This window comes from Haliaeetus leucocephalus, unplaced genomic scaffold (genome assembly GCF_000737465.1).
Source record: "Haliaeetus leucocephalus isolate CR32 unplaced genomic scaffold, Haliaeetus_leucocephalus-4.0 Scaffold173, whole genome shotgun sequence".
NCBI lineage: Eukaryota > Metazoa > Chordata > Aves > Accipitriformes > Accipitridae > Haliaeetus > Haliaeetus leucocephalus.
Window position 1 is genome coordinate 2,693,404 of NW_010972609.1, and position 24,119 is coordinate 2,717,522.

General features: G+C 41.9%; 1 protein-coding gene across 1 annotated transcript in view; it reads left to right on the forward strand.

The window, feature by feature from the left end:
- The window catches only part of SLC6A5 (solute carrier family 6 (neurotransmitter transporter), member 5), a 30,161-nt gene that overhangs the window by 1,159 nt on the left and 4,883 nt on the right, over nucleotides 1-24,119 (forward strand). Inside the window, exons 2-13 of the mRNA XM_010563707.1 lie at nucleotides 146-284; nucleotides 1,631-1,762; nucleotides 2,093-2,266; nucleotides 3,026-3,167; nucleotides 3,595-3,727; nucleotides 5,835-5,969; nucleotides 8,179-8,282; nucleotides 10,949-11,073; nucleotides 15,790-15,902; nucleotides 16,191-16,322; nucleotides 17,406-17,505; nucleotides 23,283-23,383. Coding sequence (XP_010562009.1) covers nucleotides 215-284; nucleotides 1,631-1,762; nucleotides 2,093-2,266; nucleotides 3,026-3,167; nucleotides 3,595-3,727; nucleotides 5,835-5,969; nucleotides 8,179-8,282; nucleotides 10,949-11,073; nucleotides 15,790-15,902; nucleotides 16,191-16,322; nucleotides 17,406-17,505; nucleotides 23,283-23,383 — 1,461 coding nt within the window. The 5' untranslated portion in view covers nucleotides 146-214. The remainder of the gene's footprint in view (nucleotides 1-145; nucleotides 285-1,630; nucleotides 1,763-2,092; nucleotides 2,267-3,025; nucleotides 3,168-3,594; nucleotides 3,728-5,834; nucleotides 5,970-8,178; nucleotides 8,283-10,948; nucleotides 11,074-15,789; nucleotides 15,903-16,190; nucleotides 16,323-17,405; nucleotides 17,506-23,282; nucleotides 23,384-24,119) is intronic.

The following is a 24,119-nucleotide window of genomic DNA, read 5'->3' on the forward strand; positions in this document are numbered from 1 at the left end:
CCCCCGCCCGCCCCCGCTCTCCGGGACTCCCTCGGGTGAAGCCGGCAGCCGCGGCACCGCGATGCTTGTTTGCAAAAGTGGCTGTTTTCCGATCTCTCTTTTTTTTTCTTTTTTTTCTCCCCCTTTCCCCTTTTCTCCCCTTTAGGAAGACGATGTAGGGGATGAAAATAAAGCCCGAGGGAACTGGTCTAGCAAGCTGGATTTCATCCTCTCCATGGTGGGTTATGCAGTGGGGCTGGGCAATGTCTGGAGGTTCCCGTACCTGGCCTTTAAGAATGGGGGAGGTAGGATGGCTTTTTCCTATCTCTCTACCTGCAGTACCGTACGGGGCTGAGCCGGTCCCTGCCTTTTTGGTGGGGAAAAACACGAGGGAAGCGGGGGCCGGGGGTACCCGCACGCCTGGTAAAGCCGGGCAGCAAAGCCTGGGCTGAGCCGAGCTCGGGGGGGGGGGGGGGCAGCTCCAGACCATCAGCGATTTTAGTGAAAAAAAATTGGGGTTTTTTTTCGTGTCGATTAGCTCAGAAAGTAGGAAAGCTGCGAGATTTCGTTAAAAGGTAGCGCTTTCTTTAAAACCACCCTTAATTAATTGGTGCTGGTCGGAGAAGGAGGGAAATGAAGAGCCGGGTTGAGCACGCTTGGGCAGAGAGGGAGGGTTCCCGACCCCCCCATCCCCCTCATTTGCCTAATTTAAACACAGTCGGGTCTAAATCCACAAACGGTGAGACCGGGGAAGCGATGGGAGGAGAGGGCGATAGGAAGGGTTTTGAGTCGGGAAAGGCACACGAGGACGTTTGAAACCGAGGCGAGACGTTCTCTTATTTCGTGAGGTTTGGGGTATTTCTTTTAAATCTCTCAGTGAGCCGATTGAAAACGAAGCGTTTGAAATAGAGCCAATGCCGCTCAGCAGAACAGAGGAGCAGAAAAGCTGGAAGAGGGCTTGTGCCCTTAATAGTTTACAAAGGGAAGAAAAAAGTTTATTTTTTTCTCCGAACAGAGGTTCTTCTTTATACTGAGCATCGGTGGGTGTAACTGTATTTAACCTGCTGCAGCTGTAAGCCTCTTCCCTCCGCACAGGACTATCAGCAGGGCACGTTGGTGCTGTGATCTTTGAAAACAGTTGTGTAAAGGCTGTAAGAGCTATTTTATGCGAGAGAACTAGCGATTTTAAACCAACATCAACTTTTACTAAAAAAAATGGCGAGCTTTTTTCTTTTTACGCCCAAGGACTTTGAAGAGGGAGGGGTGAAAATACTTATTTATTTAATATTATTTAACAATAATATTTTCTCGAGCAACTGCTGCAAACGCAGAAAGCTGCTCCCCACCCCCCCCCGGACTGGGGACGCGGAGAACCGATAACAAATAGAAAATTGTTAACAGCCGCAGGTCTTGACTAAGTTGGCCCCAGTATCCCGGGCAGAACTGGACCCGTTTCGGCCGGAGAAAAGCCCGTTCCCCGGGGGGGGCTGCCCCGCGGAGGTTGCGCGGGGGTCTCCGCACCGGGCGGCGGAGCAAGGCGAGTTCCCCCCGATGTGATAAAGGAGGAGATGCGTCCCCCCTCACCCCCCAAGCGCGATGATTCAGGTTGTTCTCTTTTTTTTTTTCCTCCCCCCTCCTTCCCAACCCCAAGGTGCTTTTCTCATCCCTTATTTGATGATGTTGGCTCTAGCCGGGATCCCAATTTTCTTCTTGGAAGTCTCCCTGGGGCAGTTTGCTAGTCAGGGACCCGTGTCGGTCTGGAAAGCCATCCCCGCCTTGCAAGGTGAGCGGAGCAGGAGCCGGCCCGGTTTTGGGGGAGCATGACTTAAACTCTCTCGCATGGCTTAAGCACCTGCGCAACCCCCCCCCCTCCGCAGCGCCTCCGCAGGCGCGCAGCCGCATGGGATGGGGCTTTCCCGCTGGTGGCTCGGCAGAGTTAGCGCGTAATTTGCGCGGTCCTTGAGGGGGTGAGCCCCTTTTCGCGGTGGGGATGCTGCTCTGTACCTGCGCCGGATAAAACCGTCGCTTTGCAGCCGCTGGGATGTCCAGCAGGTCCCTGCCTCCGCCTGGGATTAATCGCCTTATTTTCCTCTCTCCCTCTCTTTTTTCTCAGGCTGTGGCATTGCAATGCTGATCATCTCGGTTCTAATAGCCATATATTACAATATTATTCTGTGCTACACACTTTTCTACCTTTTTGCGTCCTTTGTACCTGTGCTACCTTGGGCTTCCTGTAACAACCCGTGGAACACGCCAGACTGTAAAGATAAAAACAAACTTTTGTTAGGTAAGTTGGGACAGGCTTGGGTTTTCGGGTTTTTTTCTTCTTTTTCTTTGCGGTCACGGTAGGGTTCCAGAGTTTTCTCTGGCTTAGCTGCGCCCCTGGGAGACTGAGGATGACTGTGGCCGGGCGAGGTTCCTAGCACGGAGGAACCGTCGCTTCCCAAGTCACTTCGAAGTGATCTGCACCATATGGGCTCTTCCCTCCTCCTTTAAACTTTTCTTCATCAAGGATAAACAGGATTTTTCAACTATAATGCTAAAAAAAGCCAACTTTTTTTTTTTTTGGTTGATACTCTGCGTAGGGAAAAAACCCCACAAAATAAAATGCAATAGCTGGCAGCCTCTGCTTTCTGTTAAAGACAACTTAATGAAAAAAAACAAACCTGAAAACGGAGCAAACAACCTTCTGGACGAGCTGGTAGCACCGGTGGAGGGGGCCGGTTGCCCTCCCCTGCCTTGGCCCGGGGGCTGGGGGCTGGCCGGGACGCCCCCAAAGGGGGAATGAGCAGAATTTCTTTCACTTTCTCAGGCTCTTTTGATGCCTTAGACATTTGGGCTAAAGGGGGAAAATCAGGAGAAATTTTTAAGCCCTAGTTCTCTCAGATCTTTATAGCTTCTGTAAGCAAGCTGTTCCAGACATCTATCATAGAACGAAAGTTCAAGTCGTGTGCGATCTAATGCTTTTTGTTGTCATTTTACACCCAACCTGGGGGGGGGGGGATAAATCTAGACAAGTTATTTTTCTTTTACATTTTCTTCCTAGATTCTTGCATTATTGGTGACCACCCAAAAATACAAATCAAGAACTCTACTTTCTGTATGAGTGCCTATCCAAACTTGACTATGGTTAACTTCACCAGTGAGGGAAACAAAACGTTTGTCAGTGGAAGCGAAGAATACTTCAAGTAAGATCTTTCTTTGTTTAGAGACGTTTTGTTAATCTTTCTCTAAACCCCACTGTAACAGACACAGAATACCTCTTTAGAAGACTAGAAATACAATAGTTAAGGACAGCAAAAGATACCCATTTTTTTTATGCACAGGAGTGATGAAAGCTGAATTTCAAATGCTGGATTATTTGTGTTCTGTTCCTATGGTGCTTAGCACAGTTGGGGTGTTGGCCCATGCCTGGCATTTTTATCTACTACTGCAATGCAGATAAATAAAATAATACATGGTGTGAATCCCTGGAACCTTCTAGAGAGACTGCTGAGAATGCTGAAACAAAACAAAATTCTGTAGGAATTTGCACTGAATTACTGCCTGCGGTTGCTGTCATTAATTTTTCTCCTTTTATTTTTTTTTTTATTATTATTTCTTTTTTGTTCTTAGGTACTTTGTATTGAAGATTTCGGCAGGGATTGAGTATCCTGGTGAGATTAGATGGCCCTTGGCACTATCTCTTTTCCTAGCTTGGGTGATTGTTTATGCCTCCCTTGCTAAAGGAATCAAGTCATCTGGAAAAGTAAGAAAAATATTTGTGATTGTACACTGTGAGAAAGCAGCATGTTGCTTTAAGGGAATCACACTCTTGTTTAAGGCAGTGAATTACTGAAAATTATTTTCAGCAAATGGCTAAGTATTAACGAAATGCCTTTTTCTTGTCTGTGTTTTCCTGTTTAGAAGAAACATTAAAAAAGATAATTTTGGTTCAGCATTTGTTCCCCAGTCTTCAGTAAGTTTAAAATGAACCTTTGAGCTGCACTCAGCAGTTGGATGGCAGAAAAGTGCCTTCAGCAGCCTCCCCTCTTCTGTGGGGTGTTCATTAAAATTCTGCAGTCAAAATTATGGTATAAATTAAGATGTTAAGTAACACGTTTGAAAATAAGAACTGAACTCACATTGGTCTATGGTGATTGGGAGCAGTGGCAGCGTGTGTATCCTCTTTTCTCAAATATTTGTCTGCCATCATCCTAAAACTCCTCCTTGTGGTAACCCAGCTCCTTGTTCTGTCTCTCTGACATCTCACACGTTGTCCTCTCCCTCGCCCCTCAAATCTGCGGTTTTCTGCCATGCCTCCTAACTAGCAACCGTGTCAAGAGGGAGTGTGTCCTCTTGTTGGCATGGAAGTAGAGGCGTACGACTTGGCCAGGCAGCTGTCTGAGCAGAGAAATGCAGCTTTTTCTTTAGCAGGAGCACTGGTTTGGGTGGGGTTTTTGTGGAACCTGCAGGAATGCAATATCTGAAACTTCTCCGTCAACGCCACTGCAATTACCATGCAGGTTAAAATGTTGGACGATGACCTAGCATAAATCTAGCTTATTTACAAAGAGTAGGCTGAAAAGATAAAAAAGCTGGAGGAAAACAACTAGACATTTCCTGGGATAAAGCTAGTGGATATGCAGAGATAGCTATGAATATTCTAGACATGGGCACAGAGTTTCTGATTCCAAGCTACCCCTTCGTGTACCTACAAGCTGACAACCCCTGTTGGGAGGTAGCTTGGGAATTATCAGAAAATCCAGAGACTCAGAGTGCCAGGGGAAAGCTGAGATTTTTTTTTTTTTTTTTTTTTGCCCCCTACCTCAGTGTGATAAGAAAAACTCTTTCATGCAAGGCCAGAGCCAAGAAACAGATGGTGTACGGGAGAATAACCTGGGTTTGGATGTGGCAATAGGTATTTCTTTAAGTGAGTCTTAGTGGCCAAGGAAAATACTGACTCTTTGGTGTTGGGGATAGAAAACCTGCGTAGGTGAGTTCAGTGTATTCACGGCACAAAAATTCATCAGGGCAGCTTCTTGAAACACCTCTTGAAACAGCAAAGAGAAAGCTGAGAAAGCAGTTTCAAAAGTCACTTCAGCTCAGAGGATTCTGGTCCCTGTAGTATTCAGAGGTTAATGCGAACAGGATTTGAAGTGCTTTTGGGTAGAGTATACAGCTTAACTGGCCACAATCTAGCCATTTCATCTGACCACAGAGAGCGCTCTGGTCTGTATTAGATAATTTTTAAGACATTAAACACACAACCTTTGTTGTGCATTTAGACATCATGATGATTAGGTCTATCTGGATTGTTCCACTGATTTTTTTAATTTTTTTTTTTTTTTTTTTCATTGGGACCATAAATATTTTCATGTTGATATGTAATTATTAAGAGGTACAAACAGTAATAAACATTCTTTAGGCTTAGTTAAATACAGAGAAATATATAGAAAAAATAAAAAATTTAAGTGCTATTGAATGGCATTGCTCATTTCATTTCCACCGAACTGTGTTATTTGACTCTGGGCAAGGATCAAAAGTGATATTGTCCTTTAGATCTAAATTCCTATTGTTCCTCTCCAGACTTTCTTTTCTGCTTTTTCTTCCCCTCTCTGTCTAGAATCCCAACTCTTACCTCTGTTGCTATGGATATTATTCCTGTTTCCAGCAGTGAGAAAGGCTGTGAAATTTCAGATTTCCTGGGAAATAACCCTGTTGTCTTCCTAGTTTATCCCCTGGTTATTGTCTCTGAGCCTGAGTAATTGCTTTCTTCAGGCAATAATATAGCCCTTGTATTCCCCCCTTCCCCCTTCTTATGGATCCAAATAAGCCCTTTCAATAATCTTTTTTTTTTTTTTTGGTCTGTCCAGGTGGTGTATTTTACAGCTACGTTCCCCTACGTAGTTCTCATCATCCTTCTTATAAGAGGAGTAACTCTGCCTGGAGCTGGGGCTGGAATCTGGTACTTCATCACCCCAAAGTGGGAGAAGTTAATTGACGCTATGGTGGGTTTATTATTGCACTTATAACTCTGCTAGGGTGAATAAGTCATACAGATTTCTTAGTGTCTCTTGCAAGGGGTTTTGATGTGCAGAAGCAGAACTTTCATCTGTGGAAACTTGTTCTTCATCTTACACGGAGTGTTGTTGCAATGGATGTTTGTTATTTGTGTGCATGTAACGTTTTTTCCATATATTATTATAGATGTGTTGTTTACTTAGCTTTTCATACTTCAGCTGAATCTCTGAGTAGGTGCATTTGGAAAATAGGGGATTAAAAAGCAAGCATAGATTTTTCATACGCTGGTGTCTGTTGGGTGCTGCCTTGCACGTGAAGCTTCTAATAGGTAACATAATGAACTTACCTGCGTTTCTTGCTCTGAATAGGTGTATTTTACTCCTTGAGCAAAGATTGTTCTCAATAATGCATATGAGACATTAGATCAAACCAAATCAAGTTATTCATCCTAATCTAACTCCCCAGGAGCATATAAACTGCCACAGAACAGCCGTGATCATTATCCTACCTGCATTGTAAGAAACAAGGCTTCTTGCTGGGTAGGAGGGGACAGAATTTGACGACTCTGTACCTGGCTTTGCTCTTGAAGCACTGACTGCCTCACTCAGGGTTTCAACTGATTTCTAAAAAGCCATTTGTTGCCGATGAAGCCGGTCAAACGTGTTCCAAAACTGCACCTGGATTTGTGTCTCTGTAGACTTGAATCAACCCACGGATTATATATTTGTCTGATACGGCACATGACCCCCTGTGTGTTGGTCTGAAGTGTCTTGAGGCAGGATTCTGGAAACTGAACTGAAGCCTGAGCTGAGAGTTACAATTCAGACTCTTTTCTCTAGAAGTTTAAGAGGGATTTCTAGCAACGCCTCAGGAAGTTTCCTGTTTGTTTTTTTCTTTTTCCCTGCTAAGAAATTTTTTTTCCTCTATCAGTAGTGGTGTGATACCACACTGATAGATCAATAATTGAAGCTGAAAGCAATTTCCTGGATGAATAGTGCAGATCTTAATTTCCTTAAAATCTCTGCAATTATGGGTGTTTTGACCCTTTGGTCGTGGGAGTACTAAATCTTCTGCAAACAATACAGAAATTAATTTTGCATTAAATATGAGCAGTTTTGCATCCCACATTGTCCAATAAAGGAGCTGAGAACTGTTGCCTTTTGCAAAACAGGGTGCTCTGAATACTCCAAGTATCTGTAAAACCCTGTGTAAATGTTTGATAATATTCAGGCGAGCTTCTGTTTTCAATTTTCTTTGCGGTATAACATGAATTAATAGCTGTACATCGCCCTCAGTTAGATGAAGGATTGACTGCTTGCTGGCTGGTAACTTTTAAAGCAGCGTTTAAGCAATAACTTCAACACTGGATAGTGTGTGTATAGGGACACCTATCTGTGCATGTACCTCTGTCTCCATTTCTGCACTGCAGACTTGGGTGGAAAATTAGACTTTGTAGGAGAGCTTGTAAATAGAAATACCAACGCTTCAAACATTTTGCAAGTGATAAGTAAGACCAACTCCTTTGAAATTCCAGGCAATTTAGAAATGCTTTATTCAAATGTGTTTAAGACTTCAAAGAACTTTGTTACAGAACAAACAATGCCTTTTTTTGTTGGGGTTTTTTTTTAAGAAAGACTTGGTTGAACATATCTTTTCTTCTGCTGGGAGGAAACTGGGTCCTGGTGCCTAAATAGCCCTAACTTAACGCTATGCTGTTTGATGCACACCTAATGACAGAAATTTCCCCTAATTTTAATGTAATCGTGTTCATAAGTAGCGCATCAAGCGACACTGAGGGTTTTAATTTTATCACAAAGATAAAGTATTATTTAGGACCACTGGCAGATAAACTGTCGGCACCCGATGAAGATTTTTCCTCTTGATTTGTATTTTTTTTGTTGAATGTATTTGAACTGATATTCAAACTATATTTCTTGACACATATTTGTGCCTTCCATATAAAAGGTGATACTGTCATTCTATATGGGCTCAACAAGAACGGCACTCCTCATCAAATGGGCACTATGTATTTTGGGGCAGGGTTTTGCTTTTAAATGTTTTATTGACATCTATTGCTCTAAAGTTAATTTAAACTACTTATGTGTTAATCCCCTAACAGAAACAGTCGATAGCGTTATTGATCTTTCTAATACTATTTTCTGAAGCTGATGCTATTTCCTCTCTTGTCTGTCTTAGGTTTGGAAGGATGCTGCCACTCAGATTTTCTTCTCCTTATCTGCAGCATGGGGAGGTCTAATTACTCTCTCTTCTTACAACAAATTCCATAATAATTGCTACAGGTATGTGAGAGTGAAATCCATTGGTCTCATTAAACAGGTCTTGTCCCAAGCCAGTCATCTGCCAACTTGGAGAAATCTGGTTTGAAAGACTGTCTTCTTTTTTAATTTTCTTTACTTTTCTTTTTTTTTAGGTTTTTCTTTAAAAAAAATTCCTTTTTAAATTTTCTTTTTTAGTTTCTTTTTTAAATTTTCTTTTAAAAATTTTCTGGTATTTTATTTTTTAAAATTTTTCTTTTCTATTTTTTTTGTGGGGGTGTGTGCTTTTCTTGTTTGTTTGGGTTTTCTTTCTATTTGTTTTGTTTCTTCAATCTTTTTTGGGGTTTGTGTATTGTATCTTCTCCCCAGGTCCTAATCTGCTAGTCTCAAGATGAGCCTTAGGCTTATTATAGTCTCTATTGGCTCTTCGTTTTCAGAATCAGCAGTTTTAGGCTGAAAGGCAAGCTGGGAAGCTGTCAAGAGCTGTGAGCAGCGGTACGAAACGCTGCCGGTCGGCAGCCTCTGCTGAAGAACAACCCGTGTGTAGGATGGGCTGAAGTTTGCCCTTGTGAGACATGCATGAGTTTAACATGCAATTTCCATATCTGTGATTCTTGTCTCTCCTACATGTAATTCTTTTTTCCAATTACTCTTAGTGTGATTTTACATGTACAAAGTTCTTTCAAGGTGTGATATTTAAAATGGCTTTTATTTGAAGTCACTGAAAGTTATTTTTACAAGTGAAAAATTCACTGTTCTGGTGGCCCAGTATAGTTTTTCATCAAAGAGCGTGCCAAAGAGATGTCTGCAGATGGAAAAAACAAAAGCAAGTGGCGTTAGTGGAATGCTTCGCTGCTATTTTATGGTCTCTAAGGCCAATCTTGTTTCTGCTGAAGCAAACCTTTTCTGATTCCTGCAATGACAGATGTGCTGATTCAGGACAGCCACCAGCAGGCACAGGGGCTGTCCCAGGGGTATGCTTAAAAACTTTCCCAAATCAAGACTTTAAAGCACACACTCCTTGGGATTTGAACCCCCATGTCCTGTAACTTCTAAGTACCATATATAAAAGACTTACTTTTTAAAAGAAATGTGGATCGGGATTTTAAAAAGGAAATTCAAAAACTTTTCCTACTGGTGTTCAAAAGTAATTTATTATAATTATCCTAAAAGATGGATGAATAAGAAACAGTGTTGCATACTCAGTAACTCCCACCCAGCAATCTTTTGGGTCTTAATTTTGAAAATGCTTGTCCTGGGCTTTGATTCTTTTTTTTTTTTTTTTTCCTTGGTGAATGAATACATTCAGAATATCAGGGCAAAAAATGGGAGAAACCTCATGCTACCTTTCTGCATTAATTTAGCAACATTTTGTGGAGTTTGGAAAATGTTCATGAAAATTTTAAATGAAATACATGGTAATGAAGTATAAAAATCTTACAGGTCCAATACTAAAAGCATGCTTTACCTATGTTAGGAGGGATATGGGAGACTGAAGCAGAAATAATTAGAAAAGCTTAGTTACTTATAATCTTTTTAATTTTACAACAAGTCTTGAATACTGAAATGAAGCATGACTATTTTCTCTTTCAATTTTTATACTCATTACGTTCCAATACTGCAGATAAAATTGTAGTTTTCATTTACATATTCAATTTAAACATCATTAAATAATCTATAATTGCAGTAAATTTACATAAATTAACTTCATCATGCATACCTAAAATATTTTACTTAAAACTTATCTGGTTTTGGAAGAAGATTAACATGTGGTGATTCCAAACAGAACATTGTCATTTTTTACTGTAGACCTGAAGAATTAACCTAATCATTCCTGTCAAGAGATGCTCTGTTAGAGATTCCAGAAGCTTCCCAGCTCAGTGAGGTTCTTGACAGCTTTTCCAGTTGTATTTTGTTCTGTTCCTGACAAACAAATAGCAGAAGGAATAAGCAATTTTAGCCAACTTAAACAAACAAACAAACAAAAACATTTAAAGTGCGTGACTTGTTTGTTCCTAAGCTGCAGCAGTTTAAGGGGAAGTCTTCTGGACACCTATATTGTGGGGAAAAAAAAAAAAATCCTATCAAGGATGTAATAATTATGAGCGGGGATCATGAGGGCTGGTGTCCTGTCAAGTCACATACACTTACCCAGTATAGTATGGCATTCAGGTATGGATTTCTTGAGATTCCCTTAACAGCAACAACGGAAAATTGTATGAGGAAATCCTCTACGGATGGGCGGGCGTTTAAGTGAGTGCTACAAGGTACGGAAAGCTTAACCCTGAGATTTTGTGCATAAATACAAGAAAGATACAGCACAAAAATCACCTTACCTTAGATGGTGGTGGTTAGTCCATACGTGATATAATGAGCAGATATCCACACATCATTGCTACCTTCTTCAGAGAGACCAAGAGCAGAAATGATCACCCTCCTGCTTGGCCTGTGGCTTTCTATAGAACATGTGGGGGATGGAAACTTGCACAGCTGATTCCTGGTGGTGTTGCGAAGACTTCTGTCATCTCCGACCAGCATCAAATGTACCCGAGAAGTGTAAAAGTGCACCTTCCTCAGCGTTCCCACAGGATGTGTGTGCTCACGAGGGAGACTCCTCAATTGTGTACGAACCCCTCCTCGCTTGCATGTATTACAACACGGTGATGCGGCTTCTTGTGTTTTCTTTTCAGGGACACCTTGATAGTCACGTGTACCAACAGTGCCACGAGTATATTTGCAGGCTTTGTCATCTTCTCGGTTATTGGCTTCATGGCAAATGAGCTCAAAGTGAATATCGAAGCTGTGGCAGACCAAGGTAGGGTATGCTGCCGTTTCATTACTTAGGCACCCAGTGGCACCTTCAGCTCTATGATTAATGATGACATTGACCATGGAGGTGGGAATAATGGCTTCAAACTGGAGTGGATTAGTAAACCGCTTGTAGGCATTTCTGTACGGGAGAAGGTACGTAGGGAAGCACAGTGGGAAGTCAAGATATTACTTGAAGCCTCCTTATCACTTGTTTGGTAAGAGGAGGAAGCAAGCCGAGACTCATTTAAAATCTTTATGTAAATGACTGGGGGGGGGCGGGGGCGTAGGGTGAGCTCTCTCCTTCACATAGTCTAAGCGGTCGTCTTCTTATTTGTCTCTGCTGCTGCTGCCTTGTCGGGTCCTCCAAGGTAAAAGTTGTCCCTGATGGTGGGAATCTTGGATGAGAGGACAGTGGGCTTCACCATGTGGGGGTGGGAGAAATACGGTGAGAGAGGAGTATTGGGCTTCTGAACTGTGGGGAGCAAGGAGCTGCCTCCATGGGCAAGTAAAAAAATTTCCGGAGAACAGGTGAGAAGGTCTCAGTTAGTCAAATGAGATGGTTACAAATGGGGATCTGAGAGGTCTTAATTGTCTGAGCTGAATGTGAGTGAGAAGAGCGTGACTGACAGAGGAACTCGGGCTGTCGGGTATGATTTGGTGCGAAGCAGTGGGAGATAGGAAGGGAGGAGCGTTTGCGGTAAGATTCGGAGAAGTTTAAAGGGTTGTAAAAATCTGATGGAATTCTTGAGGGATAACTGTTACCTTAGTCGAGTTCTACATTTCCTGTGCAATGTGCAGCACTTTGGCCCTAAGCCAGCCAAGCCCCAGATCTTTAAGATCATTTCTAGCTGTGTTAAAAGGACAAATTTGTAATAATTTGTATACATATTTACGATTCCCCCACCAGAGCTGTTTCTGTGAGCGCACGAGGGTGTTAAGTGGATTGTATTAGCTATCGGCACAGATACAGTCACTTCCAAGCGCTGAAGGAAAGTGGTTAAGAGCTTCTCCATGAGCCATGGGAATGATTCCCAATGTGACCCCCGCCCCAACGATAGCACAGAGTAAGAGGAGGCTCTGAACGAGGGAAGGACAGAAGGCTTCAAAAAGCGAATGTCGCATACTTGTGGCTTCTGTATGTGATGTGTCTCACTGTCTGCATTAATGTGAAGACACTAGACGTTTTTCTGACAGGTTTGTTGCGTTGGATAAATTCAATGCCACAAGGTGCTACTTGTAGCCTAAGATACCTGACTGACTGAGAGTCGTGAAATTGTAGCAGTGAATTGACAATAGGGGATAGAAATCCAGACAACCTTCCATAGTTTCTGTACGGTAATATTCATAGGTCATTCTGGAAAAATTAGTTATGAAGGTTAATCTGCATTTAACAATGTTGTGGGAGCTAAATGGAAAACAGACAATGTGAGCTGGGGATGCAGAAATCCTGTAGTTGAAGGAACAAGAGCCGGTGAAGCAGATGAAGCATTCTTCATTTTTTCCTGAAAAATACCTTGTCTTGGAATTCTGTTGTTTCTAATCGTTTATTAGAAACCAGCTACTACAGGTGAAAGGAGGAAAGGAACAACATCTTGCTGCTGGGTAAGAAATAGAAAAGGCTCTTAGTTTCCTTCTGCTTATTCCTTCTCTGCAAACTGAAACATGGATAATCCCACAGATTTGGCAGTACTTCTGACCTCAGAGATGCAAATAAAGGTGCCGGGTCACATTCAACTTCTGCAGCTCCTTCGGCTGGTACGTGGCAGCCCAGCTGCTGAGGTGAGGGGGAGCTCATGGGCTGCAGTTCAGTCGCAGGGAGTTAGTTAGTGTGGGGCTTGCACCAGTTAACCCGTGGTGGAATGGGCTGCTAACCAGGCTGTGGAGTCAGCTGGAGGGTCTGAGAGGAGAATTTCATAGGATGGTCAGCTGGCAAACTGTTTCTCAGTAGCAAGTAATAGGGGATGCTGTACTGGCAAGCTAATGTAACATCAATTCAGTCTTCAGTGCCTCGTCTCTCTTTTTGGTCTGCCAGTCAGCTGAATGGGAACAGAAAAGTTTCATTCTCATCCCCGTTTTCTGGCTGGATTAGACCATTGTGTTTGCAAGACTCCCGGTGAGACCAGGTGTTTTAGGAGCTTCTATTAATTTTTTTTATTTTAGACTTTACCTCCATCCTGAAACAATGAACAAAAAAACCCCCAACCCCAAAATCTAAACCACGCTGCACTCACCGGAATGATTTTTAAGGAGTTAGAGTTAAAGAAGCCGTGCTTGAGTGAAGCTGCAGTGGAAGCTCCAAAGGGATGGACGGAGGGGGGATGGAGAGACATAGCTGTTAGGGATGGCGGAGGAACCATCGGTTCAGTCGGTTCATCTCCCTGGAGATGGCACGATATTTGGCGCAGCGGACGGCAAGCCCTTTTCTGTTGAGTGCTTGTTGGTGGTCTTTGAGTGAGCGACAAGGCACAGGCTGGAGCTCTCTGATCCCAGCTGTTTCAGCAGCTGTTCGAGGGGATGTGAAAAAAACTGTCACAAGACAATCTTGTTGTAGGGCTGTCAGTGCACTTGTAAGAGCCCATTTACAAATATTTCACAAGGGTGAGGCTTCACAGCTCTCTCTGGTGGGGGAAGCAAAATTTAGTCACATAATAGAAGACGACAGTACAGTAGGAAGAGTGAAGATTCGGGATAATTGCAGACTGAGTTAGCACATTGAATTAACAGAATTAAAAAGCAGACTCAGCAACTGGGGAAAAGAGCCAGCCCTTGTCCCTGCCTACCTTTTTTTGTATTCTTAAGTTGTATTTCTTTTTGCAGCGAAGGAGAAAGCAGCAAAAGTGATTATGATCTCCTTTCAGGCTTTTGAAAACCTTGAATGAAATTCTTAACAGAAATGGATTCCCCCCCGCCCAAAATATGAATCTGAAATACGTAGTATTTGTATCATTTAGAATGTTCCTTTCAGGAAAAACTCGTGTACCTGATGAACAAATAAAACATCATGGAGGGAAAGACAGGACAATCTATTTTTGCTCTCCTCTCAGTTTGATTAAGAACATAGTGCAGTTGAAAAATTTTAGTAATTTAAAATGAAAGTTCAAGGTCATTTGACATTTTTCATTTCAACACATATAAAAACTTTGGATTTTTCCTGACTTTCATAGATTTTTAGAAAGCATTCATACCCACCTAAGTCTCCAAAGATGGAGAGGATGGGAGCCAGCCTCCCTGTGACTGTTTTCACCTGCGGTTGCATGCTACCAGGCATGTGATGTCTTGGAGAGTTATAAGGGGCTGAGATGGAGAGACGTGCAGTTTCATATTCTATAATTAAACTTTTCCTAAAAGTGTGATTAATGGGAGCTCATTATTCTGAGACTTAATTAAACTTTTACATGCAGGAAGCTAGTGCAAACAGAGTCCTTATCTCTAATAGTCAAGAAGAAATCTTTAATCAAGAGATTAAAGAACGTGTTCCTGAATACATAGTAGTTCTACATGCACCTTCCTATTCCAAAAAGCCATTTTTCTGCAGCACGTTTTAAAGGCAGCAACACTTACTGAGTGATGTACAGTGTTGTCTGGGGTTTTTTTTAACTGTGTTGTTACCTCTTGTATTTGTCTTGTTCAGAAGGAACTCCAAGCACTTCACAGATTAGAGATTTGTGAGATTGTTTCACGTGCTGCTAAAACTGTTTTTCTCAGTGCAAGAAAGCAACAGCTCTCTCGAACAGAAACAGCGTGGGGACCTGTAGGAAATGGGATGCAATAATCTAGATTAGAAATGGCCAGGACAGAGTGAGTTTGGAGCCCCTTCTCGTGGCATGGGTCATGGCATCAGTACTACTTGGTTTTCATTTCCATTTCGCCTGACAGGAAACATCCTTCCGAGCGTTTGAAGCGGGCACTTCTTTAGCTGGGATAAATAGAGAAGAAGTGCCATCTACTGTAATGCTACTACCACAGTCCTGCAGCCTTTTCTCTCAGGCAAATCTAAGCATACTTGTGAAAATACTTTTTTTTTTTTTTTTTTTTTAACAGTCAATAAAAATTACAGCCCGAGATATCAAAGCAACAAAGAAAGGAAAATTCCTGGTTAAGGCTTTAAAAGACCCTATCTCCCTATTTTTTCTGCTGTGCATTATTTCAGAATTTCTTGTGGATTTTTTCGGATTCACAGTAGTTACTACCTTGTCTCTGGTATTGGCTCTGTGGATCCATCTGTTGTGTTCTCTCCTTCTCATTTGACTCTGTGCTGATGAGTTAAGAGTATTTTCTTTTCCATACACCCTTATAGTACTGAGGGGTGGGTGATTACTATGTTGATGGGTAGCTAATTGGCAGGGACAGTGGCAGGAATTTGATCACAGAGCAGGAAAGAAACATAGCTGCAGTACCCGATTTTTGTTTATTTTTTTTGTATTTGGATCAGTATATGAGTATGCTGGTAACATATGTATTCTGCGGCTTGGAAAGTAGGAGTGTACGAGTGTTTTGAGACTTAAAGTCAAAACAGAAATTAATCGTGTGAGGCTAAATTCTGCAGTGGTTCAACCTTTCTGTACATAGGAGAGACTGAAGCTGATCTTTTTTCTTTCATCAAGCGAGTAATAATTTATTAGACTTTGAAACATGATTCTTCATGTCTCTGTCTTTTCCATTCAGTCAACAATATTAACACGATGCAAGGTGCCTCAGTCTTTATTTTTCTTATTTCTAGGTCCTGGAATTGCTTTCGTGGTTTACCCAGAAGCCCTAACTCGGCTTCCCCTCTCTCCATTCTGGGCTATAATATTCTTTCTGATGCTTCTGACACTTGGATTGGACACTATGGTAAACTGCTTTTGTTTCCCATTTTTTCCCTCTTGCCTTTCCTATTTATTTGTTTGGAGGACTGGGAGATTAATTGCTATTTTCCATGTGGTCAGTGAACAGCTTTCCAAAAAGAGGAATGAGGTAAGGCCGTCAGTGCTGACATCGCTTGGGTGACGCTTTTGGCGTTGACGTCTGGGCATTTAACACCCAAGATTCAAAATACTCTCTTATATTCCATTCTATCCAGTTGGACCACTTTGTGCACATCGTGTGAGCTGAAATGACTCCTTTTATTTGGTCTTTCAGTTTGCCACCATCGAGACTATAGTGACCTCCGTTTCGGATGAGTTCCCCAAATACTTACGTACGCACAAGGCACTGTTCACTCTTGGGTGCTGCATCTCCTTTTTCATCATGGGATTTCCTATGATCACTCAGGTAATAATACTGTCTTTGAGCATCCCTGTCTGTCCCCAGTCCCCCTCTGGTGGCCGTTCTCCTCCTGTGCAAGATGCAAAAGATTAAGCTGAATTCTGCTGCATGCGCAAAGACACCGGGTGAGTCTGACAGCCTTTTTTTTTTTTTTTTTTTTTTTAATGGCTGCTCTGACTGAGATATATTTAAAAGACTTTTCTTCTCAGAAAGATTTGAACAGCAGACTTTTAAAATTTATCCCTAGCCAAACATCTCCAAAGCACTCATGTAAGTTAGGTATTCATTTAAGAAAAAAAAAAGTTTGTATGTCATATAAATATGCACACCAGTTTTGGGCGCCTTCCCTACCAGATTAGATATATACTGATAGTCCTGGCAAAGTGTGGAGTTAATAATGAAATTCTCATCTAGCCTTGATAGCCTTCTGTGTCTTTTGTCCCCTAATTCCTCCGGCATTATAAACTCGCAGCAATTCCAAAAGGAGATGCACAAAACCTATCTTGCTGTTTTATTAATCCTTTCCCCTCCTCTTTCTTTCTTTCCCCTCACCTCATCACCTAGCAGCCCAACTTTGCTGTGCCAAAGCCTAGGATGGATTCAGTCCTTCCTTCACTTGAATTCTACTGCTTAATCTCTGCCCTGAAGATAGGGTATTATATCCTTTCCAATGAGATGAACTGGACCCGCTATTACAGTACTACTGGTTTCAATGGTGATTTTGCTTTTGAAGCAGTATGAAGCGGTTAGAGGCACTGCTGGTGGAAGGTCTGGTTGCAGTTCAGTCCTCAATCTGAAAGGACTGAAAGCAGTGTCTTCCCAAGGTATGATAACTACCAGACTCAGGTGTACCCTCTGCTTTTTTTTTCTTGTTGGATTGGATATTCATTCAGCCAGAAGGAAGAAACTGTAGTGCGGCATGAGCCTGTGTCCAGTCAACGTTTGGATGCTTGCTTGGGGTACGGAGTCCTGGGTCCTGCTCCTGCCCATTTTGCCTACCTTAGCGTCAGTTAGAGTTGTGACACATATGAAGAGAGACACCAGCTACATGCCACAAATAATGGCTCTTTTATCCTTTTTTTTCTTTAGGGTGGAATGTATATGTTACAGCTTGTGGACACTTACGCAGCTTCTTATTCTCTTGTCATCATTGCCATCTTTGAGCTTGTTGGAGTTTCCTATATATATGGTAAGAAAAAATACTGTTATTGGACAGCCTATGTCAACGTAACATTTTACCATATGGTAAAGTAGCTGGTAAGGTTAAATTCTTAAGGAAAGGAGTAACACTTTTTTTTTAAATAGAAAGCCTCAGAATTCCCTTATTTTGAATGGAAGCATAATGGGACTTCATTACTATAGGATTCTTTTAAATACATGTATTCAAAAGACTTTCATATAGTCTAATGACCTTTCCTTGCCCATAGCTTAAAGCCAATGCTTAGAGATGAGTATAAGAACAGACCAAGCATTTAGTGACGCTTCTCCAGGGGCTCTTTCGCACTCCAACAGCTTTAGTGTCAGAGACTTCCTGAGCCAGAAGTAGTATCTTTGCATTGAACAACTTTTGAAGGATTTGTTTTCCATGTACACATCCAGCCTTCCCATTAGCCCACCCGTCCGTAACACAGAATCAAGACTATGCAGCTACTCAGAGTGATAAATTACGCACAGTGGCAACACCAGTTATGTCGATCCATGCTGACGTACATTAAATGATGAGGAAGATCCTCAGCTAGCATAACGCAGTGCAATTACCTCGATGCTACTGTAGCAACATCAGTTGATGCCAGCTGGTGATTTGCTCCCAAACCGGTCCGGTGCTTTCAGGAGGTTGGTTCTTGGAAATGTCTGGTCTCAGATGGTTGTGGTAGGAAATGTGAAGATCTCCCTACGTAACAGATGATTAATTTATGGCTGGAGCGTGGTGGTGCCACTTAAGACTTGCCTTCAAAAGCAAAGTAAGGTCTGAATCTCAGTGTTGAAGATGACAAAGATAAGGCTGTTTCCTCTGTTGCTGTGGTCAGGAATGAATTATGTATTTTGTGTCAGCTGGACATAAACAATCCCAAGACCTTCTGTTGAAGGTGCATATATAGCACCATGATTTTAGGCTCTAGTCCGGTGCACTGGTTACTTAGATCTACCTACATTGTGGGGTCCACTCTGTAACATAAATGCATTAAAAAATCGTATGTAATTCAAAACACGCAGAACTTGCTGCTCTTGCTTGAGAAATGAATGTTATAGACAGGACAGGGAATCAGCCCTTCCGTGTTTTCTCCAATTTCATGGAAGTACAGAAGTGTATTTTATCTCCACTGACATCCAGTCCAGTGAGAAGGCCTGAGTGGTTGTAAGCTAAGAAGTCAGATATGACCTAGTGAGGAAACGTTACAGAATACAATGGAAAAAGTCAAAACACTGAGAGAAAAGTTGATTTAGACCAATCACGGTTTGGTTGATCAAAACGCTTGTTGTTTTTAATGTCCCTGAAATGTAAGTATTTTAATTAGAGTCAGTTTAGAAGTGTAATCTCTGTGAGTGAAATGATATTGGTAACTGTGATCAGTTTTACATTCAACCAGTCTTCTCAAAGGACCTGAGTGTAATGCTTTGAGATATCTCCTGAAGTGCAGTCGAGAGATGGATTTGGGGGATTATTTAGCAGAACTCCTGGTTTGAAAAATCAATGCTGGCAAGTTTTGCCATTGCTCTGTGCTTCACTTTCCATGAAGACATGTAAGGTTTGCCCATTCCCTCCCCCTGGTTACCACCACACTTAGCATTTACCCGTTCCTGTGGCAACACCACCAGGTACATGTCACCTGAGTCATTAGCATCTGGTTACCGTACTGACCAATTTCCCAGTTTTCCTAAAATCAACGCAATTCCATAAGAGAAGGTGAGTGGGAATGCTCAAGAAGAGTATAAGGGTTTGTTGGTTTTTTTTTCCCTTCCTCCTCCTCATCTGTTTGCTGAGAGCATGCCTGAACGACGCTGTGCTAAAGCACCAGATCTTGTCGCTCTTCCTGGCCAGCAGCATCTACAGCATCACCTGGTCTGTCCCCAAAAGATTGCCCCCTTGAAAGCCATTGCCGTCAGCGTGCAAGATAAAAATTCCTTCCTTAGAGTATTTTTCAATAACCCCCAAACTACTTAAATCTGTGGAATTTCTTTGTTCTGTATGTTTTTAAATAAGGATGAAGGTAAATTGTGAGCAAATACTGCTCTGTTCCTCCTCTGAACACTGTGTGGCAGAAGCACTACAGACCTGCCTTTGTGGAACAACGGTGTATTTGGCTTGTAAGCAAAATTGCTCTGGCTAGCGCCTGCTTTGCCCAACAAATCCAGTATTCCTTAAAACGCTAACTGTTATGAAAAACATAAAACAATTCAGAAATAGTCATAGCACTGCAAAGGAAGGATTCGAATAGAGGAAACCTTTTTTTTTTTTTTTTTGAGTTACATATTACTTTAACGTAATCAGACTTGGGAAAGATCTGCCGATTACAAATCATTCCTTCCATGCTTTCTGTACCAACTGATCGTTAATCAACAGACATTAGTAAGGCCTTTGATATAAACTGTTTCAAAGATTATTCCCTGGAATTAACCTTTTGCTAGACTAAAGAGCTTCCAGTCTTTTACATGAAAAATAGAGATTTACTTTGCAATCATTATCTGCTTGACTAATGTATCGCAGCTACTTCTGCCGCATTAAAGCTGCTTTGCCAAGGACTGTTAATAGGAATGCAGCTTGTATATTTGTGATTTGCATGTTATAAATACAAGTGAAGCTGCTGCTCTTGTTATATTCCTTCAAGCAGTGCTTAAAATTGGCATAATATATCTTCAAGCTCTGACAATTGCTCTTTTACACTCCACTGACACTTTTCTCAGTATACTTGTACTCTTCATAGGAAGCAGATTGGCACAATAGCAGCAGGTGCTTTTATGATGAAATAAATCTATCTTTAGTTCTTGTTACATGTTCTGCTTGCTGAGGTTGTTGAGATTTTTAAATTAAAAAGAGGCACACTTGGTTATTTCCTTGCAATCACTTATTTTTCAGTAGAGTCAGTGCTACATAATCCAGTCAAATGCTGGTTTTTATTTCACATGCCGGTATAGATGTTTATTCTCCAGTTGTTTAGATTACGATGCATGATTGGTAAAGAACAGCTTAGAGCTGCGGGTATTAATTTAATCATCAGCATAATTCCCACTGTTGCATTTTGTAACGTGAAGCTAAATACAAAGATCCTTGTGCTTGAAAGAAACACTGTGGGAGACTGAAAATGTATGACCTTAACTTTGTTTGTGCTCCTTCTAGATCTGTTTTTTGACAGGCTGTTGTTGGGAAGGCTCATTGTCAGAGTGAGTGGTAACTGCTGCAGTGTATTTGTAGAAAGTAATTTTGAACATTTTTACCTGTAGAAGAATATTGAAGTAGTTGTCTGTCTAGGTTTGCATTCTCCTTTTTAATGGATTTTATATCTGCAGCACTTATGAATACATCATCCTACTTTAGAGAGTGGAAATTGAGATATGGAATATCATGTCTCATTGTTTATTTCCCAAAGTTATTCAGCAGGCCTGACTGATCTGAGAGGGAAACGAGACACACTAAGATTTAATCATCATTCTGTTAACTAAAGCAGCCTTTGCTTTTTTCTGTGGAGCCTGACAAACCCATTTTCAGCCTTTCACTGGGAAAGAGATGGGTGCTGTGTAATCCCTGTATCTATCTACATGCATTTGACTCTTGAACTGCTAATATTTAAAAGTGCCTTAAACTGTGAATGTCTGCTGACGATTGCAGGAAGGAACAGAATTTTTTTAATTGGAGTTTCAAACGAATCTGTGCACTTTTGCATGAAGCTTGCACGAATGTTGGAGGCAGAAGCCCCTGGTAACTATCCAGTTAGGTATACCTCCTTTGCAGCAGCAAGCGTGGCTGAAGTAGAGAGACTTGGACGAGCTTTAAACTTTGTGGAAAGACCCTTCAGCCCGTACCTTGTGCTGTTGCAACTAGTATAAAACTAGTTTTGCTCCCACCGCAGCGTGAGCATCTCCCACGTAGCTTGCTGCAGACGGTGCACTGAACTGTAATATGCAGGTAAATAAAATGCAGGGGCAAATCATTCCGTTGCAGCTAAGATCTCCTTTCATGTCCCTGACACGGTGACCCTGGGGGTTACATTTGGTCCAGGCTTACAAAGCTCTCTTACAAAACGGGGAAGCACACGATGGGTCGGATGGGTGCTGAAGTACGGTGATTCCAGGGGTAGTAAAAATTACCTGTATTTTACAGAGAAGAGAAGAGGCTTTCTGTAGTCAGTGAAAATGGGAAAAAGAGGGAGAGAAATTACAGTTACAGAAAAAAAATGTGCCACCTGGGTCCCCTTGGGTTAGTTTTCTAAGCTTACATCCACTGCAGGTTGTACTTTTCCCCTCCCCTAAATACAGTTCTTGCAATACCATCTTGTTTAATTTCTGGATTTTGCTTCTCTATTTCTTATCATAACGCTTTTTTTTTTTTAGCTTTTCTCAGACATGCTATCTGCCTGGACTGGCTTAATCTGTGCTCACCCTCTGAGCTGGGCCTTTAAGGCTGCCCTAACACCATCTAGCCCTGCTGCTTTCTTAGGGGTGCATCAGAAGACACTGAATATCGAGCCATTGCTATTTTTTACCTGCTGGGCCACCGCTTCTTAATTCTGGGAACAGTCAGGTGGATAGATTTAGTTCTCCTTGATATCAACAGAAAGGCTTCAAAATTATGTGGATCAAGCCTGGGGATTATCCCTTCTTAAATTCAGCAGCTGCAGTGGCTGGCTATAAGGGCAGTAAGAACACAAAGCTGTTTATTCCTTTTGTTCCAAGTATTTCCTCCCTTACTCAGTGACTTCTCGCCAACATTTAAGCTCAGTCTCTGTCCCCACATTGTAAAAGTTGCACTAAATGCTGTAGAATAATGCTTTGTAAAATTTAAATGACAGAGACGATCACCTGCCTCATTTGATAAAATTGGCCTGAATTGGAAATGTTTGTGTGACAGAGGAGCTCGGCCTTGGCCCCCAGACCTCCTCCTTCTTGTCGTCATTAAAAAAGCTGGAACAAATTTCAACGTTGTTGTTGTTACTTTTGGATAAGTTACTGATTGCTGTACTGAGCAGGGGCCGTTTACCTAAACAGCTCTGCAGAGAACAAGGCTGAAAAGCAGACTGGCTTTTATCAGATGGGCAATAGCAGCTACTGGGCCGGCACAGCTTTTCCAGTCGCATGGCATGGCCAGGGAGATAGCTGCAGAGGTGGCTGAAATACCCTTTTGCAATCATCTCGTGTGTTTTATGAACTCAAGTAACTTTATAGATGCGATCAATACAATAATCTGAAGAATTAACACATCAGTCAATCTGTTTGTTCAAACAACATTGAATATAATTTAAAATATTTACGGGTGCTCTCTAATAATTGTAAGTACTGCTTACATGTCAAACGAAAAATAACAGGATATTACCGGTTTTAATGCTAAGTGATACAATCATCCCGTACCCTGGTCACGTAGTAGGTATAGAGAAGCTCAGATATTATCTGTGCTGAAACAGGTATAGAAATATTAATAAGGTTCATCTTCGCAGCAAAATATAACAAGTATACGTATAATTGCAGCTAACCGGTAGGTACTATTAATGCTTTAACCCGGAACATACTGAACACTTAATCTTGATGTAAAAGCTCAATTTTGCTATAATCCTTGGGAAATAAATATTTTATTAGGATGGTTCCCACCATAATAGTCTCATTTTTTACTGTGTGGTTAGGTTCTCCATTGAGGTTTTCGAGCAACAAGTCAAAGTCTGTTTTTGTAATTAGACACAAGGGAGGTCACAAGAGCTGTGTTGCAAATTGCAGCCGGTTTCTTTCACACCTAATTGCATTTCCATTTGCTATTTACAGGATTGCAAAGATTTTGTGAAGATATAGAAATGATGATTGGATTCCAGCCAAGTAAATTCTGGAGAGTCTGTTGGGCATTCGTGACACCAACTATTTTAACAGTAAGCAAAAATTTTTTGAATGTCTTCTCCGAGGAGTTTTGTTGTTGTTTCTTCATCATTCATGATGTTTCTGAATGCGGTAATTAGCTCTTGGATGCAGATACCCAGACACACGCGCGCATGCGTGCACGTGTGTTCTCGCATGTGTGCGTAGCAGATGAAGCAGAGCCTAAGTAAGGTTTTTTTTGGTAGAGAGCCATGGTGAGCCTCCACACGCTGCTCTGGTAGCCTTTCCCCGTCTGTGCGAAATGCTGGGACGGCATACCATTGCATACCAGCGGTTTTGACTATTGTATACGTGTGTGTGCTTGGAATATATATGTAGGTACATATAAATACAGAGAGGGAGAGGAAATTGCACGATCCTCCCATCTGTTCTTAGGCCGAGCTAGGGACAAACCATTTTATTGAGCCAGCCATAAACTAATCTGAGAGACGTGCTTTGGGGAAGGGCTTACGTGGAAATGTGAGCGGCAAAGTTTTAGCTGCAACAGACGGAGATATTTTTGCAAAGGTGGATACAGCTATGTTCCTGATAATAAATAGAAATCACTTGAGTTTCTCTAAAAAAAAAAATAAAATAAAATAAAAGGGGGGGGGAAAAAAAAAGGAAAAAGAAAGGAAAAAAGGACTGTTGTTTCCAACCCCTGCAGGCACCGAGGCGGTGAAGGATCGCTCGCCCCCCCGGCATCCGCAGAAGCCCGGGCGACTGGAGCCCACCGCCCCCCCGGCCCCG